This window comes from Hippoglossus stenolepis, chromosome 6, assembly GCF_022539355.2.
Source record: "Hippoglossus stenolepis isolate QCI-W04-F060 chromosome 6, HSTE1.2, whole genome shotgun sequence".
In the NCBI taxonomy this organism is placed as follows: Eukaryota; Metazoa; Chordata; class Actinopteri; order Pleuronectiformes; family Pleuronectidae; genus Hippoglossus; species Hippoglossus stenolepis.
The window spans coordinates 14,886,785-14,905,949 of NC_061488.1; the positions used below are offsets into that span (position 1 = coordinate 14,886,785).

The following is a 19,165-nucleotide window of genomic DNA, read 5'->3' on the forward strand; positions in this document are numbered from 1 at the left end:
TAACATAAGTCTATTACATGATACTCCACAGGATGTACTGACAGTCTTTCGGTCTCGTCTCCTCAGGTGGCGCGTCGTGTCGGCAGGCTTTTCTACATGACTGGATTCCCCCTGGCGTTCCCTTTCCCGCCTTCTGCCGCCCTGCGCCCCACAGACCGGGATCGGGACACCACCCTGCCCCACCCCCTGACCCTGTCCCACAGACCCACCTCCACCAGCAGCAGCTCCTCTCCCTACAGCGGTCCCATTCCAGCGTGCTCCTCCCCCAAGCAGGAAAACGGTAACGGCTCCACGGTGGCGGGAAGATACGAGGCCAAAACACCTTCGTAGGTGCTAAGATGCAGGGGTGAGGAGGGCGAACTCAACCACAGAGATTGACTGCTAGGTTCTCTTTACTAGACTCCCCCCACCTTGGGAGCTTGATGCTGAATTTTATGGGAAAACTTGGACTGGAATAAGAGGACAACTGGACAATATGAACCACAGCCGGCGAACCAATCAGTCTGAGTTTGTCTGCAGCGGCTGTAGTCGAGCAGAATCCAAAGAAACTGGGTTGGATGGGAGACACGTGAGGCGACAGAGGAACAGAGGAAGAGAAAAAGGAGGAAAAGGAGACAGCTGGTCACAGACAGCCTGCCAAAAAAAGGAGCGAAGCCCTGCCACAAATGCGACATTCTTGCAAGTCAGACAGTCAGACGCTAGCGGAAACTCTTCCTTCCTTCCTGGGCTGGAGGAAGCTCTGCTAACTCACTTTCTTTCTCTGGTCTGTATCTCTGCTCTCACCACAAGCCCTGCAGAACCCAGGAATTAAAAGGAGACGCCTCTCTTCTCTTTTCTCTCCCTCGCTTCCGGAAGCCAAACAGCAGCGTGGAGCCGTCTCTTTAGAGGCTGGAGTCGAAGCATATATGCTGAGCAGCGACAGATCTGACCAGCTCCCTCTTTATCACTGCAACTATGCATTCCACTGTCCCAATACCAAAGATGACCGGATGTGTGGAATTGGAACCATGTTTCACAGTGTGTCTGCTTCTTCTTTTTTTTTGCATTAATAGTCTCAGAGAAAAGACTGGTCCAACAGGGGAATGCTAGGCTTGTGCCTCACATGATGGACTCTAGGTGGAGCTGTCATTTCCTGACATACAAAGACTTAAAATACTGTATGTTGGAGAAATGGAAAAGTGTGTACGGCTTATGTCATTGTGCGCTTGTGTTGACTACTGTGGGAGGTAGGAAAAACATGCAAAATTGTACAGAATCATGCTTAAGATGAAAATATCCTGAAGGTTACATACGTGGTACTTTTACTTTTTGTTAAATGTAGTTGCACGAATAAGGTTTTCTTTACTGAAAAATGTGACTTGCTGAACTTTGGTGGTACTTATGTTCATACTTTTGTTCTGCCATTTTTTTTAAGTGTAATATTAAAAGACGCTCCAATCTTGAATGCTACTTCAGCATATAAATGAGGAAAAAATATTTATAGGACTTTTGATGTAGTAGATAAAGCAGATTATGATATGTATTATAATTAGCCCTTCAGATGGATTCCAAAGATACTTTTACTTGGTTCTCTCTTGGTTGCAGGGAAAAGAAAGGCACAAAAAGCTCTTAATGCAAATGTTTTGATTTTGTTATGGATTTTTTTTTTTTTAAACCAACACAAGCAATGAATTAAAAATGGTCTCTAGATTTCCCTTCAAATGTTTTGTCTTCATCCTATTTTTCTATTCACCACACGGGTGAAATAAATCCTAAAGAAATTCCTCTGTTTTCTCATTTCTGTCATTTGTGTGCATGTGTCAGAACAGCGTCTATGTGCCCTTTCCTCCTCAGGTGTTTTGTGGTTCTTCTGTAAAAAAAAAAAAAAGACCGTGCAGGAGGGAGTATACGTGGTCTTTTGAAGGGGAGGTGAACCACGGGGGGCGCAGTTCAGGTCAACACCAGCCGTCAGAGTGTGAGGTTCAGCTACAGGCCAAGGCCTCCCTGCCTGTGGGGATAAACCCGACCCTCCTAAAACACCCACACACAGGACCAGAACCAGGAAGAGCCCCCGATCAAACTCCCCTTCCTCCCACAAGAACTTACACTGAGGCTTTATGGTCTGTTTCTACAGCCCCTCGCTTTAGGCTGGGCATCTGAAAATGACTGCTGAGGAAATGTGGCAAAACTAATTAAAAAACTTAAATCATAATTTGTGGAGTTTAAGTTCTACTCCCCTGCCTCTGCCCTGTGTTGTACACCGGTGAACATTTGATCGTTGTTAACCGAGTAGGCCAGGATCACCTTTAGTTCGTGGTGAAAGCTGCAGTAAAGCTGAGAATAGGGATAAGTTAGCGTCGGAAAGCCGTGTCTGAGCATGTGAATACACAGACAGAAAAGACAGTGGTCGGGAGAGAGGGGCGGGGGTTTGAGGAGCTGGCACAGAAACAGACCAGCCTGTGTTGCTGCTCTACCACCTGGGCAGAGAATCTTGGCACCGCATCAGACACCACCCTGCCAGCCTGGCACAGCACTGCTGCCTCGGGGCTCAACACCCGTCTCTCTGTACCCCTCCTCTTGGCCGGCCCAGCCTGGCTCAGCCCAGCTCAGCTCGGCGAGGCTCGTAGCTCTCTCCAAATAGCCTGTCCTCACAAAGCCTGAGGGTGCCTACAGGTGTGCACATGTACGCAGGACACAAATGACTAATTTCAGTTGCACTTGTGCATCAACATGCACGTACATGCTTCAATTAGTTAGCAACTAAGGAAAGAAAAAAAAATCAAGTGGGGATTTTGTCTTTTTAATAGAATTTCAATGCTTAATCCAATTACATCGCAAACACATTTGCACTGTACAAGTAATAAAAAGCAAAGAAAATAGCAGAGGTTCAGGAATACAGTGAGAATAGATGGCTGGTAAAGTGGAGGGAGTAGAAAGTCTCTCATGTGAGCAGCAGTGAACCTCAGTCTTCATCAGACAGCTCCAGGTCCTCCACCACATCCTCGTCTCCCTCTGCCAGCTTTATCAGAGCGGAGGAGGACAGTGGCTGAGGAGCCTTATATTCCTCTTCATCCCCTTCACCGTCATCATCTGGAATACAGAAAGGAAACACTTATTCAGTGGCTAGAACATGTATGAAGCCCAGCAGCTACCGGAGGTTGCATTTTGATAACTCCTATGCATGAAGATTTAACAGTGTCATTGTAGCAGCATGTAGATATTGCTTGATCGCTCAGGAGAGTTGGCAGCAGAGAAGAAGCTGGTATATTATTCATTTGTTTGCAGTTTCAAGTTTGGGACAATTATGTTAATGTTAAAACAAACATATCATTTAATTCATAAACTAAAAATGAAAACAAAAATGAAATGAAGAAAACTTATTGTGAGTTGTGCTACGTTTGGGGAACCTGAATGAATCTGACCCCTCTCCCTCATAGCAGTTATTTCAGATCACTGACACATATTACAAAGAAGAGCACCAGACTCTCTAAACTGAGTAAATACAGATTATTTTTCATATTTGCCCAAAACAATTGTCAAAAAATGTATCAAATATTAAAATACCGCTGATTATTTATTGATCAACTCAACATTATCTCGTTTATTCCGTTTGACTTTGATTTCTCAATATTTACAAGTATGTGGATACATACTTGTAAATAATATAATACTAATTATATGGGATTATGGTCTCATCTAAATCCAAAGTGAATAAATACACAAAAATGAATAAACACAGAGCAAATGACTTTAAAGATGAAAATGCATAATCTGTTAGTGCTACCCGTATTCTTGCATTTTGGACCCTGATGTCTGACACTTACCCAAGTCTCCTCCCTCCATTCCTTCTTCATCGCTCATGTCATACAAGTCTTTAAGATCCTCATCATCATCTGACCCACGCCTGCCCTTTTTACCTGAGGAGAGAGACAGTGAAAATCATTACACTGCATTGAGTCGAGTGTTACTTTGTTCAGACATTTCAAAGTTTGCGTTGGTGCGTCGCTGATGTGTGAGGACTTGGGAGACACCTATATGTGGGCCAGGTATCAGAGGCAGCTGGAAGTGTCTATTTCCTCCTGAGATGGAACTGAGAGACGATTACAGACGGCGCGACTGCTGCTGCACAAACACCCATGACAGTTTACTACTGGCAATTTCAGACATCTTATGCTCATGGCCTAAATATAGCAAATGGAGATAACAGGCAGGTTCCACAGCTACGATGATGATGATGGGAGAGTCGGTGTGTGTGTGCGCTGGAGAGAAGTAAAGAATTTGTCTGAAATCGTGTGTGTGTGTGTGTGTGTTGTCTAGCCAAAGGGACAACTGGGGTCCATGAGCTTTGAAGTTGAGGTGTGATGAGAGGCTGAGGGCATGGAGGAGAGCGAAGCAAACCAGAGCTGCTTCCTCTGTCTGCTATACCGTGAACACACACACACACACACACACACACACACACACACACACACACACACACACACACACACACACACACACACACACACACACACACACACACACACACACACACACACACACACACACACACACACACACACCTTCTATTAAAACACAAGACATCTCCCTTCCTATCTGAATATAATGATGACGAACACGCTCTCGTTCTTTTCCACTCTTTGTTGCTCACAAGGTGCAAAGCAGACGTCAGTAGTACATCAGAAGTTGCCCCCAAATGACCTGGAAGACATTTCCAGGTCACTTCCACACACTGACACCACCACCACAGAAAACACACACGCACACATCAATTTAAATCATCAGCACCCTGCTCTCGAACTCCCCCTCTTTCTGAGAGTGTGTGAGACCACAAAGAGCTTTGGTGAGCTGCCCAAAAGCTTTTGGCTCTTCAAGACTGGACGACAAGGTGGTGGGTGTGCCTTTGTGCGCTATCATTGAGATGTGCATGTGTGTGTGCACGTGCTGCGAGGACATGTGGGGGCAGCTGGTTGAGGCCCACAGGGCCAGAGAGAGAGCGAGAGAAGTAAAATGAGCGTGGTTGAGGGGGAGAGCGGAGTGGGAGCGTCAACTCTGGCTGTTCCACTGGGCTGGTTTGAATTAGGAACCCCGCCGGGATCCAAGCTTGTACTTCCGGTCGGGGGGTTCCAGTTCATGTATGTGCACAAGGGGTGGGAGGGTTGATGAACAAGAGGTGTGTGTGTGTTTTGGGGTGGGGGCTAGAGAAGCCCGCTTGCCGCTTGCCGGCAGCTGCCCATCCGTTTGCGGGGACTCTCCCTACAATGAAGTCCAGATGCATCTATAAAAAAAAAAAAACTGCCGCCTACTCCTTTCCTCTGTGACCTTGGGAAGGCTTTTTCAGCTTGGAGTGCGTCCGAGTGTAAAGGCGAGGTTACAGCTGCCTGTGACCTACGAGGGACCCCGAGTGGACAAGACACAGAGCTGAAAGGATAAACAAGCCGACGGCTCCTCTTAGCTGAGAAAGAACTAAACTATCTGATTAGTAAAGAGATTTTCTCTTGAGTTAGGTTTTGGGATTTAAGTTTTTGTTTTACAAAAATGGCAACTGTGGATTTTTTTGTAATTCAGAGCAAATACTTTGCAGGTCAGGTGGTGATCGATCGTGAGCAGCTGATCCTGATGGTGGACCGTGATGGTGGATTGTCGATCGTGAAGGCAGCTGATCATGGACAATGATTACAACAAGACTGCTTGACATACAATATGCCTACTCACATATTCTACCATAACTGGCAATACCTCCTCCATTTCAATTGTAATTGCTGCTCCATTCATCTCTATCAGACATTTTCTTATGTATAAATACTTTAAACATTGACACACCATTCCATAATGCTAAAAACTGTTTCTTCTAATAAATGTTGCACTTCTGTCCGTTCTGGGAGAGGGATCCTCTCTGAGGTTTCTATGGTTTTCCCCCCCGTTAACAGGGTTTGTCTTAGTAGTTTTTCCTCACTCTTGTTGAGGGTTAAGGACAGAGGATGTTGCACCTTGTTAAGCCCTATGAGACTAATTGTTATTTGTGAATATGAGCTATACAAATAAAATATAATTTATTGAGGTCATCGGTTTCTTGAAGCCAAAACTTTTGTCCCAGAAACGGACAAAAATCAAACTCCTCTGTCATCACCTCTTAACTTTGCTTTTAGTGAAAAACCAGGCCTCAACAAAACACAGCCCCCTGGAGGCCAAGATGGGATGTACATCATAAAGTAGTTTACCAGAAGTAACACAAAAACTTTGCACAACAGTATCATGAGTGAGTGAAAAGTGCGTCTGAGAATCAGCTTACCTTTAATTTGGAACCGTACTTCATCTCCATCTGATTCGCTGTCAGACTGAAACAGATCCTTGAACTCTTTCTTGTCCTCTACTTTTTTGTCCGAAATCTTCTTACGTTTGATCTCAGGGAGGTCCAGATCCTCCATCTTTAATACAACACAAAGACGGACAGATTAAAGCACAAGCCTATCCAGATGATGCTGATGATCATCAAATAATTGCTCTGCTCCACTATACAACAACTGTTCCATCATTATTATTATTTCTTTTAATTGGTTGGATAGTTACCCTGTCTTTGCCAGAGATTTCTAGCTGGATTTCCTTCTCCCTCAGCTTCTTCCACTGGCTGTAGTACCTGCTGAGAGGAGTCCCCTCCTCCTGGACCTTCTTCTCCCAGGCCGCCTGAAAGAGAAAATGGTTATTAAATTAAAATCTTTGTATATTTGTATAAAGAATGTATATACACAGGTGTGGGTGTGAGTAAGAGCTGTATATTGTGTTAAATAAGAAGCAGATGAGTGCCTGATAAACATGAAGATCCAGGATGGTAGAATATCTGTTGATGGAGGCCTATTCAGTTTTCACAGGTTGATTCTGGCTCTGAACTGATCTTACTACAAATGATTTTGCACAGCAACCGCACAACAATTGACCAGGAGAAAGAGATGGACACACAAGACAGTGATGAGAGTGAGATGTGAAAAACAGACAGATTGAACATGCCTGAAAGGGGGAGAGCAGCACATCTCCAGCCATCCCCTAAAGGTATTTGTGAATGATATTGATTAGGCCCAATCATATTATCTAACCAACAAATCAAATAGAGTGAACAGACCTTGGTCTCCTGCGCCTCCTGTTATCTTAACACATTTACCAGTTGGCTATTAAGTTGGCTGACGTGTGCTCGAGAAAAAATAAAAATGAAATGAAAAAGCTCATTCTGAATTCAGCCTACACTCACAAAAAACAAAACAATAAAAAATTCCACCAGAGAGACACCAACAACAGACACCAGTGTGACCTGGATTAATTAGGCTAGCTCTCAGTTTGGGTGACATGTCAGTGGGGGGGTGGGTGGCCAGAGGGGGGCCGTGGCCTTTTACACAGCAGCAGCAGGGCTGTCCCCTCTCTTTCGCCTGCGGTGACACCTCCACCACGATGCCAGGGAGTGGATGCCATGGCGACAGCCTCCGCTGAGCAGAGAGTCGTGGCGACAGGGGCTGGCGCTGCAGCAGTGCCGTGCTGTCTGTCTGTTGTACTTTACACACACACACACACACACACACACACACACACACACACACACACACACACACACACACACACACACACACACACACACACACACACACACACACACACACACACACACACACACACACACGGCTACTCATTAAGGCACAGGCGCCTCTGGTTCAAAGGCCCATAAGAGTTTCCAATAATCACAGGGTTGTTCTAAACCTGTCTTTGAGTTTACACAGGGAGGTGTTATCAGTCGCTGCCTGTAGGGGTCAGCGGTCCGGACAGTCTGCAGCCTCAATCTCAACTGGACCAGAGTCCAACAAACAAAATAAACCTTTCTAATCTTAACTGTTCATCAACCAGAGAAAAGTGTCTTTACACTGAAACTGGTACACTATGCTCTTTTGATGCATCTTGAGACCAGTCAGGTAAGACTGCACCTACACATTGTGAAGCAGGCATTGATAATCTAAAATTATTATATTATCATGCTGTTGTTGTGGAAATAACTTATATTTACTAGAAAATATCAATTGAAATTTCTACCAACTATAACCGATTTCCAAGGCAAGTGGATGGAGCTGACTGATTGAACATATTTGTGAACACCCAACAAACCCACCACAGCAGCTGGCATCATCTTGTCTACAGCTGGCAAACTGACAACCCACTACTCCTCATTAGATCTGATTTATAAGAGGGATTAATGGACAGACTTCTCAGATTAATTAATTTCAAATGTCATCTTTGTTGATTATCTCTCACACTTCTATCAGTGCTGAATAGAGCTATGTTCTGTTTACTATTAGTTTTGAGGTCTCGTCTGGGCATGAAATGAGTAAATCAATATTTTAGAATATTTTAATACAAAACTAAATGGTTCAAACCTGGGATTTGTTGTACATCAGTAAAACATATTTTGACATTCTTAAAGAGAACAAATGAATGAAGGTCACCAGCAGAAGCGTTCATCAAACGGTTTGCTCTGGATATCTGTTAGATTTTATCTGGTTTCCATCTGAACCATCATCAGCTTTTAGATAGGTTGTGTATTTTTACCAGGTGCTTCCTCTGGTTAGACATGTTGCCATGGTTAGCTTTGCATTTCACCTCACAAATATTGCAATGAGCAACTATCTACGCTGAATCTGACAAGAGTAACCACAATTGCGACAGGTTTGGACTCACCATTGCCCTGACTCACTGTGACTTGAACAAGCCGCAGGGGAGACGACATAGCAACGTTAATCTTGCTCCCTTTCTTTATTTTTATTCTCCTCTCCTCTCTCACCCAGATGTGATCGCAGGTACCAGGTTTTTGGCATCATTTGATTGATCACAGATTGGTAAATCAGATACTTGGTAGTACAAACTTAATTTAGTCCGTGACCATAAACGTACAAACCTGTGCGCCCAAAACTACTTAAAACACAAATGTTTAACTAATATTAATCTGCTTGGAGTGTCATTTTATTAAAAATCTAAAATAAATGTCAGGAAACAGAGGAGACAAACTGACAAGAAAAACAAATGAGTGTAAAAGGAAAAAGAAGCTCTGGAGAGGCAATGCTACATTTAGAACAAGACAGACATCCCCTCTCACACACTCACCACAGCGGTAGCATCGGCCACTCCGAAGGCGGTCTTCTGTCTCCGTCCTGTGATGTGGCTGCTGTTCTCCTGTACCTTCTCCAGTAGCTGGCGCACCGGCTTGCAGTAATTGGCCACTTTGCATTCCTTCAGGAACGCTTTCAGCTGCAGGGACATGGGGGGGTTAGAAGGGACTGGTGTAAAGAATCATGCAGTCCCCCCATATTGTGTATTCAGGCACAGCAGAGGTGGGTTTGTGGTCGTGTCCCCAAAGGGGAACAGATTCGACCTCGTGAGACGTCAACCAGAACCAGAGTCATCCATTCAGAGAAGGATTAAGCTCAGTGTGATGTTCAGTGTCACCATTTCCTTCTGAGTTTATACAGAGGTGCAATTCTTTAAGGCTAGAATGTGTCATGTAAAATTGTCAATTCAAGTCACCAAACCTATTTCACATGTACATTCCAGGATTCATTTCAAGGGTGTGTTACCTGAATGACGGTGGGGAGGGCGAGTTCTGGGAAGCCAATGGTGCAAGCTTGAGTGTGGAAATATTCCAGTATCAGGTCATACAGCTGGTCAATCAGTCCGTCCTAAAGATTCAAACAATACTCAGGTTAAAAACAGATGTGTAAAATTTCAATGCATCATTGTCGTCATTGCTGTGCGACTTCATTCAGAGGGAAAAGGCTTGTTAAAATTAACAGTGGAGGCAGCTTAGCAGAGCCTGTTCCAGACCTCTGAACCTGCCCACATTTATGGCTTGTTAGGCAATGCTAAGAAATCTGTGGCGGCGAGTTAACTTAAGGCTGTTTTTACCAGCAAGAGAAAATATTACAATAGGCAGGATTAATAAGGGGAGGACATCTTCCTACATACATGTAGATACCTACATGGTTGTACAAGTTGATCTAAGTTCATGTACAGGAATAACTTCCTACAACTGAAAAAGGCACTGGCGAGATGGATTTGCAACTTGCTCCAACACAGGAGAACAGCAAAACAAGATAATTCTCCCTCCAATACAGAAATCAACCAACAGGGTGTCTGAATGAAGAGAAACAAAATGGTTACGTCAGATTTTGAGGCAAAGCATGGTCTCGCTGTCACACAGCTTGTCACTTGAAATCTGTCACCTCTGGCTTATAAAATGAGATACATCAAAGATTACTTAGCTTGCTCTCATGCCAAGTCAAAAACACTGATCAAAATATTAAAGCCAGTCTGTAAATTGTTTTTTAATAAGTGCCAACAAGTGTTACAAATTTATAGAAAAGTATAACTTGGGGCCAACCTGTGCCTTTACGTCCACAAGGGTCTGCTTTGATCAGATAAACTGTTCACATACTAACTGCGCATGCTGCAGATTGTGTGAGGAGATCGGTCCATAGTCACATTTATACAATTCTTCATAGTGACGGCCGTTAACTAATAACATTGAACTCAAGAAGAGGCAGGAAAGAGAGGCTTGGCAGAGGTGAAAATATTTTCTGTCAAAAAGTGAAATGTTTGGGAGACAGATGTGAAGGCAGAAAAAAGAGCTTCTTCTTGATTTTTATAGCTGTTGGCATTGCAGTTGGCGCATCCCCGCCATCAACTGGAATGGAGTGAGGGTCAGTATATGTGTATCAGTGGATCGCCTCACTGATACAGACCTTCAACAACACTCTAAATGAAAGTGCATGTGTCCATGCAACCAGAGACCGGCTGTCTGAGGATGTGGAGAGGACGTCCCAGCATTCAGCTTTTCTTCAGCATTGTTGTGGTTGTAACTATCAACAAAATCTACATAAAAGCAGGTCAAAGCAACCTGAATGGACCAATGACAGCTTTGCGATCTCCATGTAGCTGCAACAGGAAGTTACTGTCAATTAAAAAGAGACCCTATATGTACTATTTGCAGAGTCAAAGCACATACTGTTATATATCTATGATTCAACCTTTACTAAAGATAATATAGATAATAGATATGGAGGGGAGAGTAAATGAAAACATCATCATAAGAAAAGCGTAGTTGCCTCTTTGTGAAAACTTTTTTTAACGTGTGTCATATCTAAGTGTGTTTTGTAATGTCGTGTGTCTGCGAGGCAGGGGTTCGTGGCAGCTGCCCAGGTGACTGGAGTGAAAACAGCCCTAGCAGGCGGAGTGCAGGGGATTATCCCAGAAGGCCGTGCTGCAATCCTCTTGGCTGCAGCGCTGAGCGTGGTGACTCCGGGCCAGTTTTAGAGCCCTGACAAGGGGCTTTCAACGCTGCCCTCAATCCCCTCCTGTACACACGCAGACTAACACACAGTGCCAGGGAGTAACATGAAAGTAACATTAACTAAGACCTGGAGCACTCATCTGATCAGCTGCTCCTCCTTCTCAGCACAACAAAGACACACGGAGCACAGATACAAAGCGCAATACAAGCAGCACACGCTGGATAATCTATCACTATAAAAATAAATTTGTCCTCACTAGTGGTGGATCAAAGACAGAAACATTTACCTTGTAGGCTTTCTCCACCAGGTTGACTTTGTTCAGCTTCAGGATGACTGCAAAGTTGATGGGTTTCTTGCTCATTCGTCCGGGCTTCTTGTTAAATTCGACTTGTTGGAAGATCTATAAAGAAAAAGAATAAACCAGCAGCACTGAATTTGGATCCAACGACTAAGAAGTGATGAGCTTTGTTCATACAATAGAGCAAAGCACATAATTTTCAGTGAGAACAGTGAGCAGTACCAGAACACATAGCAAATACAAAATGCATGTGCAACATGTGACAGAAAAATCCTATATATATATATATATATATATATATATATACACTTTTTTGTTCATTCTTGTCCTTGAGTACTCGTTTATTATTCAACGCCACAACTTTTGAACAGAATTGGAAACTGTGACCATATTTCCTATATTCAAGGAACAACAGAAAGCAACTACCACTACAGTACACATGTAATCAGCAAGACATTGATATTAGTGCTTCCACTTCATTTGACATTTACAGTAGTGTTAGAGAGATGACACATTTCTATCTTGGTATGGACGAACATTTGAGCCAACGTGTGGGCTTCTCGTCTATAAGGTTTAGCTTTCACATCTGCCCACAGCGCACAAGTAAATTTCTGCATTGTATTTGTATATGAAGCTATTTCTGACACCCTGTATCTCTGTGTATTTGAGTGTGCGCGTGCATATGCATGTGTGTGCGTGTGTGGTCGTTAATGTGCTCAGTGTGTGAAGCAGAGAAACGCTCCTGGTCGGTGCTGTCTGTACAAACATAGGATGTGGTGGCGGTCTGCGGGGGAGCCGGGGGGAAGTGGGAAGGCATGGGCCAACCCTGGTGCATGCACATGCAGACGCACATGCACGCACACACGCACACAGCTACTGAAGCAGGAAGCTCCAAATCATACACCCCCCTCGGAGATGCGAGAACACACACAGGCACAGACACAGGAGGAAGGGGCTGTTTCTGCTGCTCTAATTAAAACAGTAGCAGCATACCTCCGCCTGCCTTTAACAAGGGGAACAGTAAAGGAGAAAAAAATACAGGAAATATAATGCGTCACAAATAAACCCAGCTTGCTGTTGGGGATGGGGGGGCTCTGGGTGTATGTGTGGGGAAAAAGAGGTGGGGAGTGGGCCATAGGCAGAGAGGATGTGGTCTGCACAACATGTTAGGACCAGAGTGGAAACCACAACCGTGCCTTTATCGGGTCGGTCAAACTGCTGCAAACACACAAACGCACCCACACACATGCACACAAAAACACACACACACAAAAACACACACATAGATGACTCCCAGCGGGCCGAGCTAGTTTCTGTCGCTAGCACACTGTTCACCTCTGGCAAGCCACAACACCGCCCCACACATAAACACTTGCATACGTTCGCACACAAAAAACACACAGAGACCACACAGTCACGCGTTTAACACCTGACCCGGAGAATGTTGTCAGTTGGTGACTTGCGATTGGTTTGATAAGAAAGGTGTCTCTCTCTCTCTCGCTCACACACACACACACACACACACACACACACACACACACACACACACACACACACACACACACACACACACACACACACACACACACACACACACACACACACACACACACACACACACACACACACACAGAGTTGTACCCATCGAGGTGTTTCCTCCTGAGCGCCTTCAGTTGTGGCCGTTGAGACCAAAATGCATTTCATACACCACTGATGTTTTTCCACAGCAAATGGAACATTTCATCGCCTCCACCTTTTCATTGTTTCCACTTGTGACAGAAAACAAACTGACTGGTGTTTATTCTGCATCATTTAAAGTGGTGTGAGGTCTTCAGGTGTATATGGTGAACTGGAATATGAAGGACTTCAGATTAGACTCCTGGAAACTTTGACCTTCTACATAACTCTTTTCCAGCGGCCCTGATCCTGTAAGACCCTTGTGGAGGTTACTGCAGATGACATGTCTTACCTCCAGGAGGAAAGGCAGCACAGGTACAAATGTGTTGGTGCTGCTCGACAGCAGCGTGAGGGCTCTGCAACAGTGCATCCTCAGAGGGTAATACTTTGAGGAGGGCACCAATCTGTTCAGGAGGAGAAAACAGCGGTCAGTGTCTCCCCCTGCTGTTCAGAAAATGTATACAACATGATAGGTTCAAACTATACTACTTTCTTGCATTGAAGACTTTTGACATCATGGGATATTGTCCAATATGTACAAGTTAAAAAAAACCCTGACATTATAATAGATTTACTCACTTGATGGTTCCAATTATGACCTGGCAGAGTGGATAGATGAGAGGCTGGAGGACATCACTGGGGTGCAGGGTGCCGAGCACACGACACCAGAGGTACAGACAGTGGATAAACTGCCAGTTATACACTGACTGGTATGTTTCCTACAGAACACACACAAGCAGAGTCGTGGTTTAATTACAGATGCATAAAATTAGCACATGCTCATGTTTGCATTGTGCTATATGTATGAGTACAAACAAGCAAGAATAAAAAAACACCAGGCTGGTGTGAACAGACTAGAAAGTAGCTTTGTGCTCTTTTAAACTGAAGGGGCTGTGTCAATACATTTTTATCAAAGAAGAAATAATCTTACAACAAATAAAGAAATCTCACTCTGACTTTTTTCCTCAACAACCACTTGGGTGTGTTGCTGAGGACATGAGGAAGTGTGTTTTTAGGATGAGTGACTGTTCAAAACATTCGATAAAGATTCCTCGATTTATTCCAAACTGTACTCAACACAACCCTATCACCAGAGTGCATGCTCCAGCTTGACAGACACTGCATCAAAATGAGAATAAACCTTGAAAATCAGTTATCCTAAAGTAGCAATACACTTTCTTCCCACATCTGTAAATGTGAGAATTTATCAAAACTTTGAGAGACTCCTCTTCAATCGCACAATCAAAAACAAACCTTTTTCTTCATGGTCATGGCGTTTCGGAGGTGGATGGCCAGCTGTCGAATGTAAATGAAGGCATGCTGGTAGGAAGCCTGTGTGTCCAGGGAGTACATCTCTGTCAGAGTGCGTTGCATGAAGTTGATCATGGGCAGCGCATTGGGAGATGTGAACTTGCAGTTCTGTACGTAGGAAATGTACATTTGCTGCAAAGAGAGAGAACACCACCATAATCAGAAGAGATCAAAATATGTCAAGACAACTGGGGACTGGTTCTACAGTGACGACATGTATTTATTAACCATGCTGTGCTGGTATGAAAAGTTAGGGGGCTCTTGTTTCTAATAACTGATCTTCTGAGTTCTCTTTCCTGTGAGGCATGGTTCGTATCAGCAGATGCTTCTGGTGAATAGTAAACACTAAATGTCTTTTTATAACTTAGTAATGTCTTTTTATAACTAAACTAAGTAATCTTATTGCACTGACTGGACTCCAATTAGCTGTTGTTCGTGTCATTAAATAGGGATTCACATACCATTTCAAAACTTCGCAGAGCATTTAAATGATGTCTTCAATATGGACAAGAACAATACAATGATCGAGTTCTTGCTTAAAATAGATCATGTTTGTTCATTATTGTAACTTAGTAGATTTGACATTATAAAAACACATTCATACAATATGATAATTCCAAAAGGGGATATTCGTTTTTTTCTTGCCACTATACAGTCTTGATGTGTCTGAAGTGTTTGTAATGACCTTTAACTGAAAAAATATATAAAATATAAATGTCTTATTGTGTAATTGTAGCATGATCTTGTTATGGCCTACTTCCCCGTTCTAGGCCATTTAACATCTAGGTTCCCAGTGAACCCCTGATTTCCAGCCTTACTCTGCATTTAGCTCACCTTGAGAATGGGGTTCAGATACATCTCCTGCTTGTGTCTGCAGATTTTGTTGAGGGCCAGGAAAGCGAGAACTCGGTTTGTTTCCTCCCCTGTGCTCCACTGCTTCAGCAGTTGCTAGATACAAACACGTTAAAGAAATTTAAGGAAAAATACAATAACACATGAGGAGAATTTATCCCAATGAGCCCTTCCTATGGTGACTTCTGTCCTACCTTAACCAGGTGGCGACACTGTTTGGGTAGGCAAAGGTAATAAGGCACGAGCTGGTTGGCGTGCCGCAGGACAGCGCTGATGACTGTGGCCTCTGTTAGACAGGATAACAGCTACAGGTGCAGAGGGACAGAGCAGAGGTGTCAGAGGAAAAATAACAAAAGGGATGTTTTCAGGACGTAAAGGAAGATGAAAAATCTGAAGGTAAAAGCAAAACAAACCTGAACTACTCCACTGACGTACATCTTGATGTCAATGTGATTCTTCTGCCACTTAGGACTGGAGGATGGAAGCACTAGCCTGAGAACAAAACAGAGGAAACCAGAAGGAGAAGTGAGGACAACCTTTCTAACTGTCAACATGACGTGAGAGCAGCAGGTGAAACATCCACTTCATACCTTTTCTGGTCTTTATTTGGCTTCAGGTTGAGCATCCTCTGCAGGGCCACATAAATGTCTCTGATACAGAACAGGACCAATGTGTTGAACACTGTAGACCAGACAAAGAAAGGATTATTCATGTATATTAACAAGGAGTCCAACATTTTGTGTTCGGTCAAGCAAAATGTATTTATCTCATACTAAATTACACAGCATTTAATTTAACAATGTGAGATATTAACCAATCCATGATGTCATGTTTGAAATCTGTTAACAGAACATTATCAAGCACTTTCATTTTTATATTTCTGTATTCAGAATATTTCTAACTGTATACACCACTAGAGTGTTCGTACCGGAGTCAAACAAAAATAATATTTACTGCAAAGTTTTCAGGTTTTCTGGATTACAATTATTTTAAATACATCTATACAGCATTTGACAAGGCCCTGTCCACACATACAGCGTTTTCCTGTTTCCTGCACGTTGGTGTTTCTGCAACATACACACTGTGATTTAAGTTATTGAAAACTGAGCTTCTGCAAAAATCCATACAGGGTGCAGATTTTACAAAACAGCATTTTGAAGTGTTGACATGTAGACAGAACAAAAAGAGTTTTGGACTTGTAATGTTATTGTTGTTAGCCTGCCGAAAAAGCGTATACCTATGACTCCAGATTGGTCACAATGGCTTAACGGGGTAATATCCTTATATCGCAGCCTGTTGCTTTGGTATGTTCTTGACAGCACATGACAGATTTCTATTTTCTAAGAGCAAAGGGGGAAACCCCTTACTTAAATGGATATTTAGTAGATACCTATATACGTGTGGGCGCAGCTGTGAAAAAAATACAACTAGTGAACATTGAAACATTAAATTATTAAATATGCGATAATATGGCTTTATCAATACATCAAACTAAAATACTGTATAGTGTAATATCAGTTTTGTTGGTTGATTTCAATACAAGTGTTGCTCTGTGCCATAAATGAAACCTATTATGACAGACTTTTTACAGTGACTGTGTCCTCTAGTTGTTTTGTTAAATTGTAATAACAGCAACGCAGGAACACACTGTTACGCACTGGCGAGTTGTGTTCAACTACAATTGCATGAAGAATTTTCACAGCAATACAACAATAATAATGTCAATAACAACATGCCGTAGCTTTGACACACATATCAGTACTTGTAGGTGAAATGAGCGGTCTTACCTGAGCTGTCTGCAACTTTGTATCGACACGGACCCCCCCCTTCACCCTTTGTAGTAGCTACAGCGGCCTTAAAGGCCTGAGTGACCTCTCTGAAGAGACGAACCGTGGGCTCCTTCTTCATCGCAGCTTTCCAGTCTTCAATCATCTTCTCTGTGACTTTGGTGGCCTCATCCTTCTTAGATTTCTTCGAACCTTTCTGGCCGTCCTCGAGATCTTCATCGTCCTCATCAGAGTATGCCTCCTACATGCAAAACATGCCAGTATCAACATCTTTGGCCCTATTCAGACCTGGTTTTAACAGCAGTCCTGAGAGATCCAATCACAAGTGGACAGAGCTATGTTCCTCTGTTTACATCTGAAATTAATATTTGTCCTGAATGTGTCTCCTGTGACCTCTTGTGATCGAAATCTCACTTTCCCACAATATGTGTAAATAAACACATTTACGTTTTGTTATTACCCAGTCTAAGTTTACAGATGAGTCCGATGACAATGCGCGTGTGTTGCTGTATGTATGTGTTTGTATCAGCAACTGTGCGAGTGAGCGAAGCGAGGTCGCACAGAATGGGTTGATACAGTATAATAAATGCGCAGCTCTGCTATGTGGAAAGATTTTACCCACTATAAATAGAAATAAGAAATCGTAATTTGGTGTTGATATTGTCACCATAAACAAATTAATCATGTAAGCACTGAGAACAGCAAAAACTACTTGAGATTCAAAGTGAAACTGTAGTGGGTTAGAAGACATCAGCCGAGTCCTTCATGTTTGGCCCAGGACTCATTTGTGTTCACACAGCGCAAAGAACGTTGCCACATGCGTCCAACACTACCTCAGTATTAGATCTGAGTGATCGGATCCCAGGACACATTTGGGTGAGTTCAGTTCAGACCACTTGTGATTGGATCGCCAGGTCTGACCGATGTGAACACACACACAAGAAGCTGACCTACCTTCAGTGAAGTTGGCAATCTATGGTACTTTTTCTCATCCTCATCGTCAGAGCTGTCCGTGTCGTCGAAGTTGAGAAGCGTTTTGTCGTTCTCCTGCAGGAACTTGTAGAACTCTGGGTCTTTGTTCTTTAACCTGGACAGCTGATCCTTGTGCTCAGAGGCCTGACCTTTCTTCTTTTCATCACTATAGAGAAAAAAAAAACCAACAGATTTTCTTGTCAGTCCCTGGGAGGCTATGATGTTAGTACGATCACAACAGTGACACAGTGTGAGTCTGACTTACTTCTCTGAAGCTGCAGAGCTCAGATCTTTCTTCTTGTTGAGTCCATTCTGTTTGGGAGTCTCCTCTTCATTTTCCTCTTCATCTGCAGAGTCAAAGCCTGACAGCAGGAACTCATCCACACTGAGGTCTTCTAGTTTTCTACAAAAAACAACATTAAAATAAGTTAGCCCACATGTGGGAAGAACTTTCTGTGATACATGCTCTCCAGTTTCCAATTCAAACGTTTTAAAGTTTAGCCCTTAAGTCTTTAGGTAGCTAGCCACATATTTCCTGTTTAAACACGTGTATTTAACGTTTTCTATAAAGAGTAAACTGACTGGCCCCTGGATTAAAGCTAACTACTTCTAAAAGCCCACAACACTGCGTTAGCTTAAACAGCATGGGTGGCTAAGACACGGTCGTTCACGGTGTTAACTAAGCTAACATGAGTCTATAAAACACCAGAACCCCACTAAGGGGACTGGAAACTGTTCCACTCATAAAGAAAACACAATCAGCCGTTATAAACGCGCCATAAACGTAATATAGTAAAGAAAATGTGCACACACACCTTTTCTGTTTCCCTGCCATGCTGGATTCCTAACGTGACACCGCGAGACTTCAATACCCACAATGCACCAGTGTAAACCGTAGGAATTGGTTTTATGGTTCATGGGCAGCGAGCGCCGTGAAGCCTCTCGAAACGTAACAAGAGCAACACGTTACT

At 43.3% G+C, this 19,165-nt stretch overlaps 2 protein-coding genes across 5 annotated transcripts in view; one reads left to right on the forward strand and one right to left on the reverse strand.

Moving 5' to 3' along the window:
- samd11 (sterile alpha motif domain containing 11) overlaps window positions 1-1,763 on the forward strand; it is a 51,517-nt gene extending 49,754 nt beyond the window's left edge. For all 4 annotated transcript variants that reach the window (XM_035159512.2, XM_035159511.2, XM_035159513.2 and 1 more), the window contains one exon: window positions 67-1,763. In XM_035159512.2, coding sequence (XP_035015403.1) covers window positions 67-330 — 264 coding nt within the window. In that variant the 3' untranslated portion in view covers window positions 331-1,763. The remainder of the gene's footprint in view (window positions 1-66) is intronic.
- Window positions 1,764-2,758: 995 nt separating this feature from the next.
- On the reverse strand, window positions 2,759-19,112 carry noc2l (NOC2-like nucleolar associated transcriptional repressor). The gene is made up of 18 exons (XM_035159598.1): window positions 19,010-19,112; window positions 18,460-18,597; window positions 18,177-18,360; window positions 17,223-17,463; window positions 16,026-16,116; window positions 15,849-15,927; window positions 15,630-15,740; window positions 15,418-15,531; window positions 14,527-14,715; window positions 13,852-13,991; window positions 13,565-13,676; window positions 11,584-11,697; window positions 9,585-9,686; window positions 9,115-9,258; window positions 6,550-6,663; window positions 6,272-6,407; window positions 3,804-3,896; window positions 2,759-3,069 (listed from the first exon to the last, which is right to left on the reverse strand). The coding sequence occupies exons 1-18, from the start codon at window positions 19,027-19,029 to the stop codon at window positions 2,942-2,944; spliced, it is 2,250 nt and encodes a 749-aa protein (XP_035015489.1). The 5' UTR covers window positions 19,030-19,112; the 3' UTR covers window positions 2,759-2,941.
- Window positions 19,113-19,165: the final 53 nt, after the last annotated feature.